The 19355-nt window shown below is 36.1% G+C and overlaps 1 protein-coding gene across 3 annotated transcripts in view; it reads right to left on the reverse strand.

Annotated features, from left to right (window-relative positions):
* ctnnd2a (catenin (cadherin-associated protein), delta 2a) overlaps positions 1-19355 on the reverse strand; it is a 245003-nt gene that overhangs the window by 8449 nt on the left and 217199 nt on the right. For all 3 annotated transcript variants that reach the window (XM_043227004.1, XM_043227002.1, XM_043227005.1), the window contains 3 exons: positions 13636-13870; positions 9873-9957; positions 4096-4222 (listed from right to left, as the gene is read on the reverse strand). In XM_043227004.1, the coding sequence (XP_043082939.1) occupies positions 4096-4222; positions 9873-9957; positions 13636-13870 (447 nt within the window). The remainder of the gene's footprint in view (positions 1-4095; positions 4223-9872; positions 9958-13635; positions 13871-19355) is intronic.

Consider the following 19355-nt stretch of genomic DNA (forward strand, 5'->3'; position numbering starts at 1 on the left):
CAATAAAAAGCTCTTTCAATCAGGACAACCAGTTTAGTCTTAGCCACATCACAAGTGATCTACAGATTGCATCCTCAAACTTTTGGGACACTGAAGACACAACATGTATTTGATATTTCTACGAAAAGGAATAGCTCACCAAATATGAAAATTGATAAAAATGTACCCACCTTCAGGCCATTAAAAAGGGAGATGAGCTAGTTTCTAAGGACAGTTTTAGAGAACTTTAGCATTACGTCTCTTGTTCACCAATGGATTCTCTGCAGTGAATGATTGCCGTCAGAATGAGAGTTCAATCAGCTGATAAAAAACATCACTGTATTCTACAAGTATACATATCACACACATCTGTCATTAAGATTTTAAACAGTTGCTTTGGCTAAAATAGGAGTCCTCTACATATACATATTGCTTCTTTAGGGTGGAAAATGTCATCTTGTCTGAATCAGGAGAGAAAAATGCACAGATATTACAAAAGGAGTCCCAAACAGTTCTAATCAAATATGCATGTGAGTTTGATGTGATAGGACAACAGGGGATGAACCTTTTCACTGTAAAAAAGCTTTGTAATGGATTGACATTTTTTACTAGAAGTGATGGTTCACAGTTAAAACGCCCTGATGGATTATTTTTTAAAACAGCTTTTTGCTTCACAGGATGTTAAATGATGGACTGGAGTCATGTGGATTACTTGTAGATCGCTGTGATATTTTTATCAGCTGTTTGAACTCTCATTCTGACGGCACCCATTCACTGCAGAGGATCCATCAGTGAGCAAGTGATGTTATGCTAAATTTCTCCAAATCTGTCCCGATAAAGAAACAGACCCAACTATATCTTACATGGCCAAAGGATGAGTAAATTGGCATTTTTGGGTGAACCATTCCTCTAAGCACTAGTAATGAACTTTATTAAAATGAACAAAGAGCTCTGAGTTGCCGGCCTAAATGTGTCTCAATAATACAGTAATAGCTGGCAACTACACATCATGACTGTTGTGTTCTTAGGGTCTGGCATCCCATAAAAGTATATCTGAAGGCCTTGTCTGGTGGCATTAGAAGCATTACCTCCGTGCTTCATGATTAAATTACAAAAGTGAGTAAAAACGTGTCAACTCTGCATTGAAGTTCATGCCAAAATCCTTAATGTGGATGTACTGACCAGGCAAATCTCCAACTTAACTGAGCAACTGCCTTAGAAACATTGATATCTGTGTAATTTTAACGTGAGGTCTGCTGATACTAATATAAATGAAGAAAAAGATCAGCGTTGCTCTATAATTTTTAAATGAAAAGATTTACACTGTAAGGCATTTTTGCACTGCATTTTTTGTTGAATTTGTCTGCTTTATTATTCTACAAAAATATATTCACACATGCACCAAGCACAAAACCATAATCTACTCTGCAAACTGTGTGATGAATGCTTTCATGATGCAAATTCAAAGATGAGCGCTTCCAGTGTATCTCTTGATTATAATGTGAATGATTCACTTGTGATGTGTCACAAAGCTGCTGGTGTCTGCTCTAACTATATGTTTACGGTCGCAAAACTGAGTGCATTAATAAAGAATTAGATTGTGCAGGTGCTGCAGGTTATATCAGTTCATTTTACAATGGTGCCAAATGTGGCTCATCCAATCATATTCATAATCTAATATAGTTTTCATTTAAAATAAAGCTGTTTTTGCACTTTAACCAGATGTATGTATATTTAATGAATACTTACATGTTGGTATAAGGCTATTAAATTCCACTGAAAGTGATAAAGCAAGAAAATAGATACCTTTCATTAGTAAAATATTTAATTTAGCTAATTAAATCTCCCCAAAAATTAATTGATTTTTTTTTGTATCAAAATCATATTATGTTTACAAAAAAAATAAAAATCCATTTTGTGGCCCCTGAGATTTTTCAAAGTTGAGTAACTTTAACAAGCATATTAAACAAGTTGAAAATAGTTTTAATTATCAAAAATGTAAATGACCTCAAATTTCATAGTGTTGCACCACTTCAGTTTAAAATTAAAAATGCACTGGCTCTTGTGTTATGCTTGTTTGCAAAAAAAAAAAAAAAAAAATATATATATATATATATATATATATATATATATATATATATATATATATATATATATATATATATTTTGTTGCCAGAACTTGGTAATAATGAGTATACAAATAAATAAATAAATATCTTTCCACACAAGTGAATACATGTCTCTAATGCTGCAACAAAATGGCAAGGTCATGGTATTAGAAATAATTGCAGAGTTGTGAAGTGAATGAATTGCATCGTATTGACAATTTTGCTGTATTATTTTGTCTTTGAGCTCACATGTATCTTAGGAAATGTTAATTGAGTAGCACAGGCGAGACCCTGCTGTCACATTCTGATGCTCCGAGCCACAGAGCGCAGCTACTTTTCGGTACGCCTACAAGACCTTCGACACACCACTGTCTCTCTTTCCCCTACCTTCCTTCTCTCCGTCTAACTCTGAGTGCTTTGATCTCTGGCAAAAATCTACCGTTCACCGTTTTCATGACACACACTGGTGCTCAAACCATAGAGGAAAAGCCTGCAGACAACAGAACAGCATGAAACCAGCTGCAAGCCAGAGGATGACTGGAGACATCAGAGATTCAACTGAGAAAAACAAGCAGACAATAAATCAATTTATTCTAAAAAGCTGCAGAGAACACGTTGAATCATGTGAGCACTGCTTTGCGCCATAATTCCTAAATCTCTAGTCAACTGAATCTAGAGTCACAGTAAAATGAATGACATTTTACATTAAATGTGAGCTTGCATGCAAAGATAACACACCTTCCTGGATGTGTGTAAAAACAATGTGTTTAGTTTAACCCGATTAATGAGCAAAATTACACTTATGACCCAAATCTTTTAATGAATCACCCTGACAAAATCGGCCTAATGAATCCTTTTGAATTCTTGAATTAACATCTGATTTACTTAACCACCAAATTTTATTTTCAGTCACGCTAAAATTAAACCAAACACTGTTTTCAGTAGTCAAGGTTTGTCACAATCAATATTGTGTTGTTTTGGGAATATTATTATTATTATTATTATTATTATACTTTTATTACAAAATATAAAATACACTAAAACTAAAGAAAAATAAAGTATGGACAAAATTTGATTATATTATTGTGCTTTATTTTAAAAATATGATTCCCAAACTTCACATAAACTTGTCTTGTTGGTTGCAGTGTTTACTTCCTTTCTATATACATAATTTAAAATATTTTTTTGTAAAAATTCTGTAATAGAATTACAGAATCGAGAGGTTGTCACCCAAATTATGTTTATTGTACACAACATTTTTAAATCTCATTTTCAAATGATTTCAGATTTCTCAAACATGAACAAAATAAAATGTAAAAACAATATAACATTACTGTCTATCGATATCTTTAAAAAGCATATATAGCACATCTATATATATATATATATGTATAGATTATATAAACAAAACTGCAATATATATATATATATATATATATATATATATATATATATATATATATAAACAATACTGCAAGATAACAGTGACTACATATTCAGCGTAGATAAAACCAGAATTGGCTTGGGAAGAAATTCAATACAAATTTAATATAACAGCGTAAATTTTGCATTAAGGAAGAAAGAACTTCATTTCATCACTCTGTTTACCTTCCAGCCATTTAAAGACCCATTAGCTCTAAAATTCCCACTTCTGCTTCTCAGCCTCCACCACCAATAGTCTTCTCAAACTCTGAATCTGGGAAAAGTACTTTTCTGCTTCAGCGAGATGCTAAGTCCACCGGAAAAGGTATTAGAGGCACAACCAGCCGGCCATGAATCCACTAACCCCAACGGTAGTGTGGATCATTAACCCTGAGTCCCAGGACGCACTGAGAAATCCCCATCACTTTAATAGGATTCTATCAGGGTTAAAAAGAGAATCAACCTACTGTTTGTAATTGTTTTAAATCCGGACTGAAGAGCTTGGACTTCAGGACCATGGATAGCGACACTATTTTAACACTCCAGAAACTGTCACTGATGAGAAAGATTAATACGTATAACTCACCTGATCGGTTATTAGGTGATGTCCGGACCGGAGATACTGACGGAGTGCGTGAGGATGAGTACGGTCTCTGTCTGTCTCTCTCTATTGTTGAGGCAGAGCCAACAAAATGATACTGCGAGTAGCCATCCTAGAAAAATAAAGAAAGAGACAGAGAAAAGTTTACAATAATGCAGATAGTCATTTATTTTATTTACTAGACAAGGGCGAGCAACACAGCATCCAGTATCTATGTACGCTACATTAGCCCACTGTTATTCTGTCAGTTTAGTTTAGGGCCTCCCAGTGTGGAGTCATTACAGAAATCAATGGGCGGATGGAGGTACAGAAATCAATGTACGAATGATCGGGAGTCAGTGGCTGTGGAGAAAGCCTGTTTGATGTGTGACTGAAGCAGCCCGAAAGGCTGATGGAGGAGATAACCTTAACCCATTGGCCACTGGATCGACGACATGTGACATCACTGTGAGCATCTGCCCAGTGTGCTGATAGCATACAGTCATTAATTACATTACTAAAAACAACTTGATTCTGAAACACACTACACAACTTTTAATATCTAAGAATATGACTGAGGAATGTTTGCATACACACACACTCAAATGTTTAAGAGGATTATGTTTTAATATGCTTTTATAAGATATTAAAGTGCCCCTATTATGACATTTTTACGGTTTACATGCATGCAAGGTTAAAAAGTCGAAAAAATACTTTTGTTTTCGTAAAATATGTTTAATATCACCTCATTTTAGTTATTCACTAATAAATTGGGTACTGAACCATCTTTCAAGAGCAAATGTTTTGTGTATTCTGCGCCAAACTCATTCATGAAGTGATGTGTTTGTTGGTGGGGTCAAATTGTTCAAGGTGGAATTTGAATGACTAATGACTTGTTTAGGCTTTACAGAGTCAGTTCTTTAATTTGGGAGACAATTCTTTTTATATTATGAACTTTTTGATTTACAACTTTACAACTTTGATTGTTCACATATAGCTACATTACACACTGCACGAAAGACAATATTAGGGGCACTTCAAGAGCACATATGTATCGCAGGGTTCCTCAGATCTTTCCCTGGAGGTACAATGCACTGCTGAGTTTAGCTCCAACGCTGATAAAACTCACCTACATGACATTTTCTAATGATCCTGAAGACCCTAATTAGCATGTTAAGGTGTGTTTGATTAGGATTAGAGATAAACTCTGCAGGAAAATGTATCTCTTGGGCCAGATACGAGCATCTCTGATGTATCGGATCATCAATAAGATCACTCTAACTTAGTAAAGATCAACTGATTCATACAGTTGCTTCATTGTGCCGTTAATGCGGAGCATAGTACAAACTCAAACAACTTGCGAACCCCTTGCGAGGTCACTGGAGAAGCTCAATTTCTCCAAGGTAAATCTGTTCTAACAGGCTACAAATACACAATAAAGAAACAAGGAGAACGTCTGAAAACTTGCAGTCTACTGAACAAGCTCTCTTACAGGGACACAGAACACTACCCATGACATCCCATTTGCCCCTCCGTGACATTGCTTTTGTTGGAAAGGTGAGGAATAGATCAAACGGTCGGTCTCTCCGACTCAGTGCAGTTCAAAGCTGCCCTACTTTCTCAACACGGCAGAAACTCTGGCAGGAGAAACCACCACTCTCCACCTAATGTGCCTGTTGCAAATAATGACATTGGACAGGTATTTGAAGACTCCAAGGGGCGTGAAGAGAGGAGAAAACGGTACTTGTCGCCTGACGACTAAAGACCTCTTCGGTGGGGGAGTTTGTCATTTCCTTTTACTTACGCTGTTGTAAGTGTTACTTGAACTTTGAGGTTCTCACATGAGGAAGAAATGAAAACTTTTACCTTTATTCTTTATGATGATGGGCATTTGGGCTGGCTGTGCAATAAAAGATATTTCTTCATTTCACAAGATGTTCCTGCCATCTGAAAACAATACTTGCAGGGAAGACTGAGTTTCAGTGTGGGTCATTAAATCCCATAACTCCTTTCTTTCTTCTTTATCAGGTCTGAGAGAATAATTTGCTTGGATTGATGGACTATTGTGCGAAGGTAACTGTTCCTGAGGTGTAAAAAAGGTGAACGGTAAATGCACGTTCGTCCTTTAAACTCAAAAACTTCCAATTTATTCTGTTAATTCCAGTTGAACGCATGAAGCACCATTAAATAACTGATTCTGACTCAGACCAAGACTGAAAAGACCAAGCAGACCATGCAAAGATGAGTCATTTATGGCAACCTGCCTAACCGTGATTCCTCAATAATGCTGCTTAAGAGTCAGACAGAAAAAAAAAAAACTTCTGGTGTGGAAATGTGCACTGAAGCAAGCCAATGGCAAGCGCTCATTATTATACTCCCAGAGGCGGATGGAGCCAGGAGCGTTGCTCTTGCTGCGTTGGCTCCCTCGGGTCGCTGAGGCAATTGACTACCCTGATACTTCCTCGTAGAGAGCGTTGGGGAGAGATGACTGTGGAATTGCATCTCAGGAGGCTGCCAGCTGAATGCAACACCTCTCAGCAGAACATGAGTGAGGCTTCAGGCTCAAGATCAATGGCATAAGCAACTTCTCTCTTCTCTCAGGCTAGAACTTCACTTCATCTTAGTCCGGCTCTACGTCATACTGAGTAAATCAAGCCAAGCGCTTCTGGGCATTCTCACAAACACACACACCTTATTAGTAGATGGAGCTGGAAGCTGTCTGCACTTCTTCAAAGATTTCTGTCTATGTAGATCAACTGCAGTAACTTTATACGAATTAGATGCATTTTATTATGCAAAATGATAAATATTTATGCATTATAAGCCAAAAACTTTTCAAAAAGCAGTTCTGTGTGTTTACAGTACACAGTGAACCTCCCTAGAGCGTAAATGCAATGCACAAACTTAAACAATGAATCTGAGAAATAAAAAAAAAAATCACAAAGAGAATGTTAAACAGATATATTTTAAGTAAAATTTGAATACAATAATATTTACAGTTGAGGTCAAAAGTTAACATCTCCCTTTCAGAATCTGCAAAATGTTAATTATTTTAACCAAATATTTGGGATCATACAGTTATAAAGTTTACATTCACTTGGTTCTTAACACTGTGTTATGATAGTTGTTTATGAGTTTCTTGTGTGTTCTGAACAGTTAAACTGTCCGTTGTTCTGCAGATAAATCCTGGTTATCCAGCATTTTTCAGTATTTCAACACTTTCCAACAATGACTGTATGACTTAGAGATCTATCTTTTTAAACTAAGGACAAATGAGGGGCTTGTATGCAACTTCTACAGAAGGTTTAAAAATTTACTGATGCCTCAGAAGGAAAACTCATAGGTGGGTGTGAAACATTTTTCTTATTTTCTTTTTATTTTTTTAGTAATGCCTATCAGAGGCTACAGAAGAAATTTCTCTGAAGACAAAAGTTACATTTACCCTGATCTTCAAATTCAAGAAGTTTTTCAAACTCCTGGGAAATGCATTTTTTTCCTTCTGGAGCATCAGTGAGCATTTTATTATTTTGTCATTTATTATTATTATTATTATTATTATTATTATTATTATTATTAGTTTATTTAACATAAAATTTACAATAAAAATATATCATAAAAAATTATAAAATGTAATACAAAAATAATAATAAAACGTAAGATACTATAAAACAAGAAGCCAAAGGAAAATAATGCATACACAGAGCTAAGTATATTATTTAACACTGTTACACTCCATAACACACAACTTCCTCTAAAACTGGCTAGAAGCATCAAAACCAAAAGATCACAGATGCTTCCTGGGCACGGGGCCATTGTTCACAGCCTTGGGAGGCGTCTGGCTTCCCAAATCTCTTGTTTTCGCTTTCCTCCCCTCTTGTGTTCCCTCTTCTCTCTCAGCTTCATCCATCATACCACCCAAAACGCAAAGAAATCGCGCCTCAGGTGGCCCGACTCATCCAATTGACACCATTCATTTCAACGGAGGGAAAGAAAGACACATCCACGTGGAACAACTGTCATTATGCACTCATGAGATGAGAGACGAGGCCCTGCAAATGTTAATAATAGCAATCTCTTTCTTGCTGCCCTTTGCTTAATACCATCCCCGGTGACATTTCCAGGGCTCAGCTGGGTTGGAGGAAACAGGTTAGGTTGTGGGAGGTTTTAAAAATCTTTGCAAACCCAGCCTAGGGGGGGGGGCTGGAAAAAGTGTGAGAAGGATCCACAGAGCTCTATTCCTCGAAAATCAATCAGAGAACTGTTTATAATAAGCATCAGTGTGGATTTAACGACTTTGGCCTCTCTGATGATGCATTTATAGCGCCGGATGTCCTCCACGTCCTTGACCTTGTCACTTTATCTACGTCAGCTAAAGCAGCCGTTCGATAACCTGCCTCAAGGCGGCATGCGAACACAACGGCATTGTGAACCTGTGAGAGCTTCGACATTATTTATAGATATTTAGTCAGCTAGCATAATGGGAATCGGCGTTCCATCTAATTACTCTCTTTCATTAGAATCTACACATGGTACCTTTTCGTCGAACCCTCTAAATATTTAAAAAAAGACAGAGAGGGTAATTAATAGTATGTGCACATGAAATTAGAGCTCGTAATTCGACATTGGTTTTGGCGGCGACGAGCTCAGCGGGGTAAACGCGCAAACATCCATAATTACATATCATTACAGGCATTTTCAAACAGGCATTGTGAATTCGCTCTCCAACACAGTTCGTGGAGGGGGGCGCCTCTGTTTCCTCAGACAGACTTCTAAACTCATCTTGGTGGTGAAGGCAGCCGGCTCTTGGCCTTTTCTCATCTCTAAAGGTCAGCGTGGCATCCGTCGCCGTTTCCGTGGGCTGTAATTCTTCAACGCCTTCTCTGCAGAGCCAAGTGGGCAAAACGACACATTATAGCGTCGGTCCGGGACGTTCCTCACCACCCAGCGTCGTATCTGTCAGGACGGCGATTGCTCAGCGAAGGGGAACGGTGTGTTCTCGCAGCCTAGAGGCTTCTTCTAGCGCTTGTGGTCTGTCACAACCCAAAATTTCTCTTCTCGTGCTCTTAGTAGTTCATTTGGGAACATTTTGGCTTGGATTGACCTTGTTTGTGTTTAAACACTACTTTGGGTGCACATTATCTGTGGTTGTCTGCAACACGAGAGGCCTGGCTACATGTAAGTAGGTTGATTCCTATTGCACATAATTAAATTGAATTTCATGAGCACATTTTCTATACAAAGCCCCCAAACGCTAGCTTAAAAAAGTTTGGTTTGGAAATGAAAATAAATCAGATTTTAATTGTGAAATATGGCAACATTCATACAAGGTCTCCTCGCATCAGTCTATTCACTGTGCTGTTCAGACCGTACAATACGCTCTGAATGCCGTCAGCGCTCACCAAGGCCAAAGTTTGCCTCAATAATCTGCAAAGGAGACGTCTGAACGGATACACACAATAGTAAGTGCAACAAGCACTTGGAATGGAAATGTCTCTTCAGCCTGGCCGTTTCTGCTCAATAGAGCATTCATTGCTAGTCACTGCGGATTAATGTTTTCAGTCGGCTACAAGGTGTCGTCTTGAATAAATAGTGGGTCGCACATCTTTGTCGGGTAGGAGGGGTACAAAAACACTTCTCCAGTTTGTTTCATTCTAAACTATTTTCTCTAAAAGTTCAAACATATCGTGTGGGAGTGGGAGATCAGTTAGCATGCTAAATGAATTCCTCAGGTTGGGAGGGATGAAGTGGGACACAGATGTTGTGAGTAGAAGCAGGTCTCCTACCTTCTTATAAAGGCTCCGGAGATCTCTGTACTGCCACATGCTACTGAGGACCTGAGATGCTGCCTTTACCACTTTAGGTGAGTGTCTGTGTGAGAGAGAGAGAGAGAGAGAGAGAGAGAGAGAGAGAGAGAGGGAAACAACAAGTTAAGTCAACAGTAATAAACTGACATATATTTTAACAGTCAATTATTATTATATAATGCAATTTTAAAAGCATATACCTAAAAGATTTAGAATAAAAGTCAATTATTTTATCAAGTAATTATAAGACATTGATATTAAATCAGAAAATATGAAAATAATAAATATTACACATAACATTAAAACAATAAAATAATAATAACAACAACAACAACAATAATAATAATAATAATAATAATAATAATATTTTATATGATTTTTATTAGGCTTAATTTATTTAAAAGAATATTATTAAACATTATTTATAAAAAATTAACATTTATTACAAAAACATTTAACTAAATAATTTCTTCTACAAATGTATTTTGCTTTCATTTAATTATATTTATCAACAAATCATGTTAAAAACTGCATCAGAATTTTTAAACAAATATTAAGTAGCACAATTGTTCTCAACAGTGATTATACAAAAACATTTTTCTTGAGCAGCAAATCTGCATATTAGAATGATTTCTGAATGATCATGTGACAATGAAGAGTGCACCGATGCTGAAAATTCAGCACTGCCTCACAGCAAACAGAAAACAGTGATTTTAAATAGAAAAAATAGAAGCAGAGAATCCTTATAAAGCCACTGGTGCTTATTGGATGTGCTAAAAAATCAAGTTATAGATTAAATATTTCCAAGGCACTCGCATGAAAAGATAAAAAACCTTTAATGTACCAGGATTATCATTAGAAAATAGTTAAAAGTAGATCTGCGTGTTTCAGTAAAAACAGCCTTTTTCAGGACTAGTGACTTTAAATTGTTCTGCTTTAAATTGCTTTACTTTATTTATGATCACATAAATCTTGTTGAGCATTAGAGAAGAAAAAGTCTTACTAAGCCCAAAGTTTTGAATACTTGTGTACTTTTGTCCAGTATATCTATGTGCAGCACACCAGCATAACAGTGGCACCTCTATTTTTTATATTTTTTATACACATTTTAATTGGAAAAAATATACAAAATATTCTAAGATCAAACTGCCAATATCATAACACAGGAAAATGAAAATCCAATCCTGGTACATTGTTACTCAGATGGCTGTTCCAACGAAAGGATTTGATGTTTTCTCTGCTTTCTGTGCAAACATCTCACACGGACAGCAGCTTTTGTTATGATTAACAATGCACAACAAACAAAAGAAACAATCCCTTGGTTCTCAAAAATGACACAAATTGTTTGACTTCAGCTGATTTGATAGAACAGCTGTGCCTTTTGTCTTCCGCCGAGCCGAGTCAATCCATTTCTGCTCAAAGGACACAATGGAACAATTTACAATTGCCACTTGAAATGAAGTTAGAGGAAAATCTTTGAACATGGCTTTAATAGAGGAAATGAATGCCGCTCATCCTTCACCATTTCCTCTCATAAATGACAAAATGGATTCTTAGAGGTGGAGCTGCATGTTTGATTTGTCCCTCCCCTCATCTTTCAACATGGATTTTAACACTCTTAGATCTTCACTTGATTCGGGCTTGTCTCAAATTAAACCCCTCACTTTGGCAAAGTAAAGCCTGTCAGATTCGCAGAATGACTAGTATATCTGGATATTTTTAAGGCACACTGTATATAAAAGCAGCTTCTCTTATTTGTGTCTTTTAAAATAGCAAATTATAACAAAAAAACCCCAAAGCAAGTTATTCAGCCAAGAGCGGTGAGTTCATTACTTTGCCATGAATGATGTGTGAGCATATCAAAATCTGCACCAAAGCAATCCACTTCAAATCAAAAAAGCCATCAAATCTGATGCATATCAGAACAAGCACACTGGTTGCTGCTATGTGCCTGTACTAAATCAACTGGTTGCATTTGTGCTATATCCAGACAAACAAGCACCCGAGTGGCTTGTCCCTTTGATAACCTCTCAGCAGGAAACTGGAAGCAGCTGTCAGCGCCATATTGGCTCCGACGGGGTGGGCACAGTGTATGAATAGCTGATGGGGATATAAAGCAGTCACATGAAGTGTCGGTTTGATGAGGGTCGGACTAATGTCTTTGACAGTTTCATCACTCACTCACTGTCAGACTCCTTACTTGGGGTTTCTAAGAGACTAAAGCAAGCGGCATATAGAAAGGCTTGATCAATGAATATTATAAAACATAATTGGATGATGCTCATTTGAATCACCTGTTGCATATAATAACATGCCATGTATTGCAACTGAATACCATCTGAATAATCTATATTAATACCCCAAATCTATACATATTGAGCACAAAAAAATATAAAAAAATAAAATGGTAATGCTTTATTTTAAGGTCTGTTAACTAGTTGCTTATTAGCAAACATATTAGTAGAATATTAGTTATTAATTAGTAGTAATTAAGCACATTTTAATGCTTTATTATAAATGAACTTATTCTACATGCCTAATCCTACCCAATACCTAAACTTAACAACTCCCTTATTAACTATTAATAAGCAGAAAATTAAGAATTTATTGAGGTAAAAGTCTGAGTTAAAAGTAAAAAAGTGTTCCCTATTCTAAAGTGTCACCAATAAAATAAATAAATACAATAATACTATATTTTTGGTCACACTTTAAGGTCTTTTTTTTATTAACAAACCATTAACTTATGTCTGCTGCTTATTAATAGTTAGTAAGGTAGTTAGTAAACTGCTGCTTATTAATACTTAGGTGTTAAGGTAAGTAAGATAGTTGCTAAGTTTAGGTATTGGGTAGGATTAAGGAGGAGAAATATGGCCATGCAAAATATTGATTTATAAATACTAATAAACAGCCAGTGTTAATATTAGGCATGCTAATAAGCAACTAGTGAGAACTGGTCCCTACACCTTTTTTAATTATGCTATAATCCTGCTAAGAAGTTATCAAATAAGAAAACAAAAGAAGAGAAATTTGGTTTATAGACATAGTTTCAAACTCAATGCAGACAACAAAATTGTTTGTGCATGTTATGCTCAAAATAATATAAATAAAATAATAAAGTAATAAACCAAAATAATAAAATACCAAAAAATCTCATGTGAATCACTCTTTATATCTTTTTATGATTCAAAAAACCAATAAGTCAGAATCAAGGCTGTGCTGCATAGGTTTTTTTTAATGGAGTGTTTTTCCGCATTATCATTGCAGATAAAATCCCTTAACTCTCTTGAATCACAGTTACATACATCCTCATGATATTTAGCTTTATTCTGAAGGATGCAGCAAACCAAATAACAGCTTTTTGTCAGCTAAGGCAAAAGTGAATGCGTTCTTCCTCCAAGTTTGCTTTTCTTCATTTCAGTTCGGCAGGCACTGAATAAGCGACTCGTGTCGGGCGCGTTGCAGATGTATATATGATGTAGCCGAACATCTGTAGACAATGTGGCCTTGAAGCTCATGAAATGCTTATTGAGGTCTGACTCATTCCGTGCATTTCTTTTAAAAGGTGCTGGAATAAAAGTACAACTGTGCAGCTAGAAAATAAAATGTTTCCACAAGCAATGCACAGTTTCTGGTGAACAAAATAAAGGTCCATGAAAACACGAGCAAAAACTACTGCGTACTTCGGGCCATGTTATTAGTTAGAGATAAGATGGTAAGCTTATTATAAAAAAAGATGACTTACTTGTCTCCTTTACTCCTAGCAATACCGATGAGCTTCTCAATGCCACCGGCGTCTCGTAAGGCCTTGGCGTTCTCCATGTTCTTGGTGATGACCTCGTGTAGGGCGCAGCATATAGCCGTAACGGTGTCATCGCACATGGTTTTACCCGCTGTGCTGTTTGCCGTACTCCCGCTGCTTCCGCTAGCATTGCTCCCACCTGGGAGCCGGTGCACGAGGTCCCGCATGGCATACTTACCTACGCAAAGACAAAAGACAGACAGCATATGAGAATATGGTGATTAGCACCGGAAAAATTACGAATAGTCAGGATGACATTTTAGTGCTACAATTTATTCTTAATCTACAGTGTAATAATGCAGGAGCTGCAACAATTCGAAAGTGTCAGATGTGTCGCTTTAAGCATCGCTGGATTTCTATGGAGGGGGTGTTATCCTGACTGCAGCGTGGATATATGACTCACGCTACTTGAACAAAGGGAAGAAAATATAAGAAAGTGAGAAAGCTCTGACATTAAAAGAACAGCAGGGGATGTGTAATTTAAATTGACTTGGCAACACTCAGTGGCACTGAAAAAAGAAGTTGACCAGTGGGAGAAACAATATGATTCTTGAGTTTATGTGTTTGTGTCGGTGAAACATGAGACAAATCTGTGTCGTAACACACTAAGTGATATTAACAGGCAATCACAAGCGCAATGATCGCTACAGGATGTTGAGTGCTCTTTCCTCACCCAGTGGTGTATGGGACACCCACTCACGGCGTTATGAGCCAATTATATTATAGTTAAATTTGCCTAGAGAGGTTTTAGTCCACATAGAAGCCACATCAAAGCGGCAAATATAATGTTTGTTTACACAGAATTTTAATGTCATACAAAGGAGGACAACAGTAATTTACCTTGGAATTACAGCCACTTGAAATATTAGCATTGATCTACATGCACAGTGGACAGGAATCAAGACTTGAGGTTAAAATCTAAAAATACAATACTTACACTGTTACACTAAGATAAAAGTCACATTCTGCTGGGTGTACATTATCCCTTAAGGCACACTGTGAGATACAGTCACATTATTAGACAAAGCCATATTAATCCATAAAAATACCATTTAATTGTGATACACACATTTAAATATTGAGATACAGTACATTAAAAGATTGAAAGCCATATTATGAGATAAAGTGCCAGTTTGGGATAAGGACATTATGAGATATTGAGTCACACTTTGAGATATAAAGTCCCACTGTGAGGTATGATGTAGTTCCTAATCTGTATACATTTCTTTGTTCTGCTGAACACAAGGGAAGCTATTTTTAAAAAAGAAACCAGATATTCCACAATGTAACCAGGCTGTTTTGGGCCACTTCCATAGCAGAAAAAAATACTATATGTATCAATGGTGACCACAAAAGGCCTGGTTGCAAACTAAATATCTTTCTCAGTGTTTTTGGCAGAACAAAGAAATTTATACAGGTTTGGAACCACTTAAAAGTGAGTAAATGATGGCAGAATTTTCATTTTTGGCTGAACTATTCCTTTAAAGGTATGTTATGAGATAGCAAGCCACACTGTAAGATTTCAAGGCACACAGTACTGTAAAGTCATATTGTGAGATATTATTACACAGCTCTGTGGGATACTTGATTGTGTATAGTCCTGTGAGTGTTTTGTTCTGTGATAACAACATTATATCTCACAGTGTGGCTTAGGTAAGGGATAGTCACATTATGAGATAACAAGCCACACTGGGAGATAGAAGGACATATTGTGAGGTTTTATTCTATGATATAAATAAATGAAAAGAAATTAAAAGATAAAGAAATAAAGAGAAAAGAGTATTTAAGAGAATACGAAATCTTCATCATACAATTAAAACCAATATAATTGCTCATTCACAATGTCATGACTTGCAGGCCGGCATATGTATTTTTTTTTTATATCGCTTCAGTAAAGGGACTGTAGAAGTTTTTGCATTACCGTGATCTCAACAACAGAAATAATGGTACTGCTATCTCAAAATAAGGCATTTTATATTTGTTGTTTGCACTTAAGGAGATCTAAGGTCTAGAATCACCTGCCATGCACATGTTTAGTTCTGCATTGGAAAAAATGTAAATAGCTTCAGGGAAGCCCACTAGCAAAGATTCTAAGTGTCTACATTTTTCATTTTGTTGTTGTTTTGCAGCTCCAGAGAATTTTTACATTTAAATGAGAACAAAACATGAAATGCTATTATGTGGACATCTGTATTAATGAAAAAACTTGTGTATGAACAAAAGCCTACAAGATATTTCTGTGAAGCAGCCGTCCGATTTCAAGTAGTACAAGAAACTAGTTTGCAACAGAGTATTTTCCAGATTTCATGCTGCCACTTTAATCATCCAAGCGCTCCAATATTTTGACCTTTGAAACACTGAAGAGTCCTTCTCCTTCTGGCACCCTATTATTCTATCACAGAAGCACACAGCTAATGAAATTAATCTAAGGCTGTTCAATTCTTTCCGCTAATTCCAAATGGTCTCAGAAGGAGAAACACAGACATCATTTTCAACATGAAGCATACTGCAGAAGGGCTCTGTTTTATCACCAATAAGCTTCCAGTTAATTGGTGTCTCCTTATCTTGTACCCGCAGGCAAAATCGTCTGTCTTGCGTGAGCTGACAATATGGAAGCAGTCCAATGAGATGTGAGATTTCTCTGAATGAAGAACTGTGAAAAACTTGATATTTACCGAATAAGAAAAACCTGTAAAATTATTGATCAGTGATATCATCTCTAGTTCATTTAATCTCCAACAAAACTTCGTCATTACACCGAAAGTGGAAAAAAACCCCTTCTGCTTCAACATACAAATATATGTTGAAGCAGAAGGATATTCTTATATTTATTTGTTCATGTATATGTAAAATTATTTACAGTCAATTTTAATCAGTTCAGTCTATTCTTAGTAATAAAGTATAAGTATTAATATTGTTACTTATATCTTATTGTTATTATATCTTATACCGTTAAGTGATATTATATTACTGGCTCAACAAAAATATTAAGCAGTAAAACATTGACAATAATGTTGACATTGACAACAAATGTTTCTTGTGTAGAAAAGCAGGATATTAGAATGATTCTGAAAAATCATGTGACACTAAAGACTAATGGCTACAGAAAATTCTGCTTTGCTACCAAAGAAATTAAATATTTTAAAATTATATTAAAATACAAATTATTATTTTTAATTATCAAATTATTATTATTTAAAATTTTAACAATATTACTGTTTTACTTTAATTTTGACCAAATAAACACAGCCTAAGTAAACTAAAGAAACTTAAAAATTAAAATAGAAAAGAAAATAGGGGCAGCCCATTCAGAGAATGCGCCATTTTCCCCGTCATTAAAATAGCAAAAGTAGATCTGGACACACCCTGAGTGCACCTGCGGCATGTGCTTTAGACTTTGCGTTTAGATCGTTAAAATAGGGCCCATAAAATTGCATGATTACGAGTAATCATGAGCGTAGAGTCTCTTCAAGTACAAGCTGCTGATTTTCAAGAACAGGAATTACTGCAGTTCGAACAGGTTTAATACTGAACATGCGTGCAGAAATCTCAAATTCAGCCCGAGCATAAAAAAACAACAGAGGAGAAGTAAAAAGGGCTGTAAGTAACACATTCACACTCCTCGTGATAAATGAAGAGTCTCTTTATGGAGTAAGCCGGACGGTTCTGCTACATGACGATGAGATCTGGCGACTGTATATGACTCAAGGCTAACCTTGACTCACTAGAGTGCCTCATCTACCAGCTCTTGGGAATACGAGGGCTTAGTGGTAATCAGAGGTAAGTGCAGACCCTCCAGCTTATAAAAGCCCATTCTCCCACAAAACAGGCAATCAGCTACAAGGCCCTGGGCCATCATGAGCACCAGAAATACACATGCACCCACGGACATTTACAAAGAGAGAGAGTGTCCTTTCGTTATTGCTGCTTTTATGTACACTAAATTCTAGGTGGCCAAGTTAGTCGACATAAAGGACATTAAAGGCAAAGTTCAGTGTTGTAATTTTCCTCACATTCATGACATTCCAAAATAGGATGCTCTTTCTGTATAACACAAAAGTGGAAATATTGAAAGAATTTTTACGCAGTATATAATGATACTTAAGAGCTCCAGAAAGGACAAAAAAGCTGACTTGTGAGCTATATTGCTAAATTTGTCAGTTAAAAGAATAAAATAACAGAACAGGGGTTACATACTTTATGACTTTCAGTATTACGTTTTAAGCTTTCATACAGGCATACAGCATCATAACAATGTATTTTACTTTTCAGCGTTCAAAAGTTTTTAAGATCTTTGAATATTTTTGAAAAAAGTCTGTTATGTTCCTCAAGGATGAATTTATTTGATAAAAAATGTTATACTTAAAGATATATTTATAGTTGTTAGCATGACTTTTGCAAATAAACATATATTTAATATTTTAAAATGTTGTTTTTAAATTGCTACATCCCTATTATTGTAAACTATACAATATATCCGTTTTCTATTTAATTATATTTTAAAAATGTCATTTATTCCTGCGATCCGAGCTGAATTTTCAGCATCATTACTCAAGTCTTCCACTGCTGCTTTTTTGTGGAATATCTATAAAATGTATCTATAATTAGGCTGAATAAAGTAATAATTTATTAAAGGGGTCATATTATGTTGTTAAAAATAACATCATATTTTGTATTTGGTGTAATGCAATGTGTTTATGCAAAAAGGTTTAAGGTGCAAAAAACACATTATTTCTCACATAATGTACATTGATTCTCCTCTAAGCCTGCCTTCCGAAAAGGGAGTCGATTTGTACAAAGCTCATCGATCTAAAAAAAATGTGGAAACTGAACTTTATTTCCAGCTTTAATTTCATTTTTGTTCTTTCTTTCTTTATTATTTTTAGTCTTGAGTACTAAAAAATGAGTACTACCCTCTGTTTCTCTGGAAAGAACATGTACAGGTGGCTGACAAGGTATATAATGAGGAGTACGGCATTATATACTTTCATATTATAGTGGATCTGAATAATATGAAGAGCATTAATATTCTCAGTCGGAGTTCAAAGGGAGTTGGTAAAACGTTCCATGAAGGCCCGAGGGTTCCCGGCTTGGTTTAAAATGTCACACAGTGGTGAAAGGCTTTGGGCAGCATCTTTGTGAGCCTTTATCCTGCAATAACATTTAAATTGATCCAAAGAGTGTTTTTTTAATGAAGCTAACAGCAGGTTCAAACCCCATTGGCAGAAAATAGCCGACTTGGACATAAAAGAGAAGTACAAACAACAAAGCATTCGAAGACAGACCTTAAAACAAAATTATTCTCAAAGGTTAGGGAACAAATTAAATTGGAAATCAGCCACCATGGAGACCATTTGAAAGGAGAACATCCGGCAGCGTGGCTTTCAAGCGCTATATCGCTCTCTATTACCGCCTTTGATGTCTGTCATATTGGATTAAAAGCGAAAGACCTATGGATGCAATTTCTAACAGAGCCACCTTGTGGAGTGGCGGCCGGGATAGATAGAGAGATGGATTGAACGGCTGGATTTGGCCAAGGAAGAGATAAAGTGGCGATTTTCTAGTGTCATTATTATAAAGCAGCTCTTTTGCTTCGAGACACCTCTGGCAATCTCCTAATGAAAGAGAGAGAAAACAGATAAAGGAAGGGAAGATGGAAAAAT

This window comes from Puntigrus tetrazona, chromosome 24, assembly GCF_018831695.1.
Source record: "Puntigrus tetrazona isolate hp1 chromosome 24, ASM1883169v1, whole genome shotgun sequence".
Taxonomy (NCBI): Eukaryota; Metazoa; Chordata; class Actinopteri; order Cypriniformes; family Cyprinidae; genus Puntigrus; species Puntigrus tetrazona.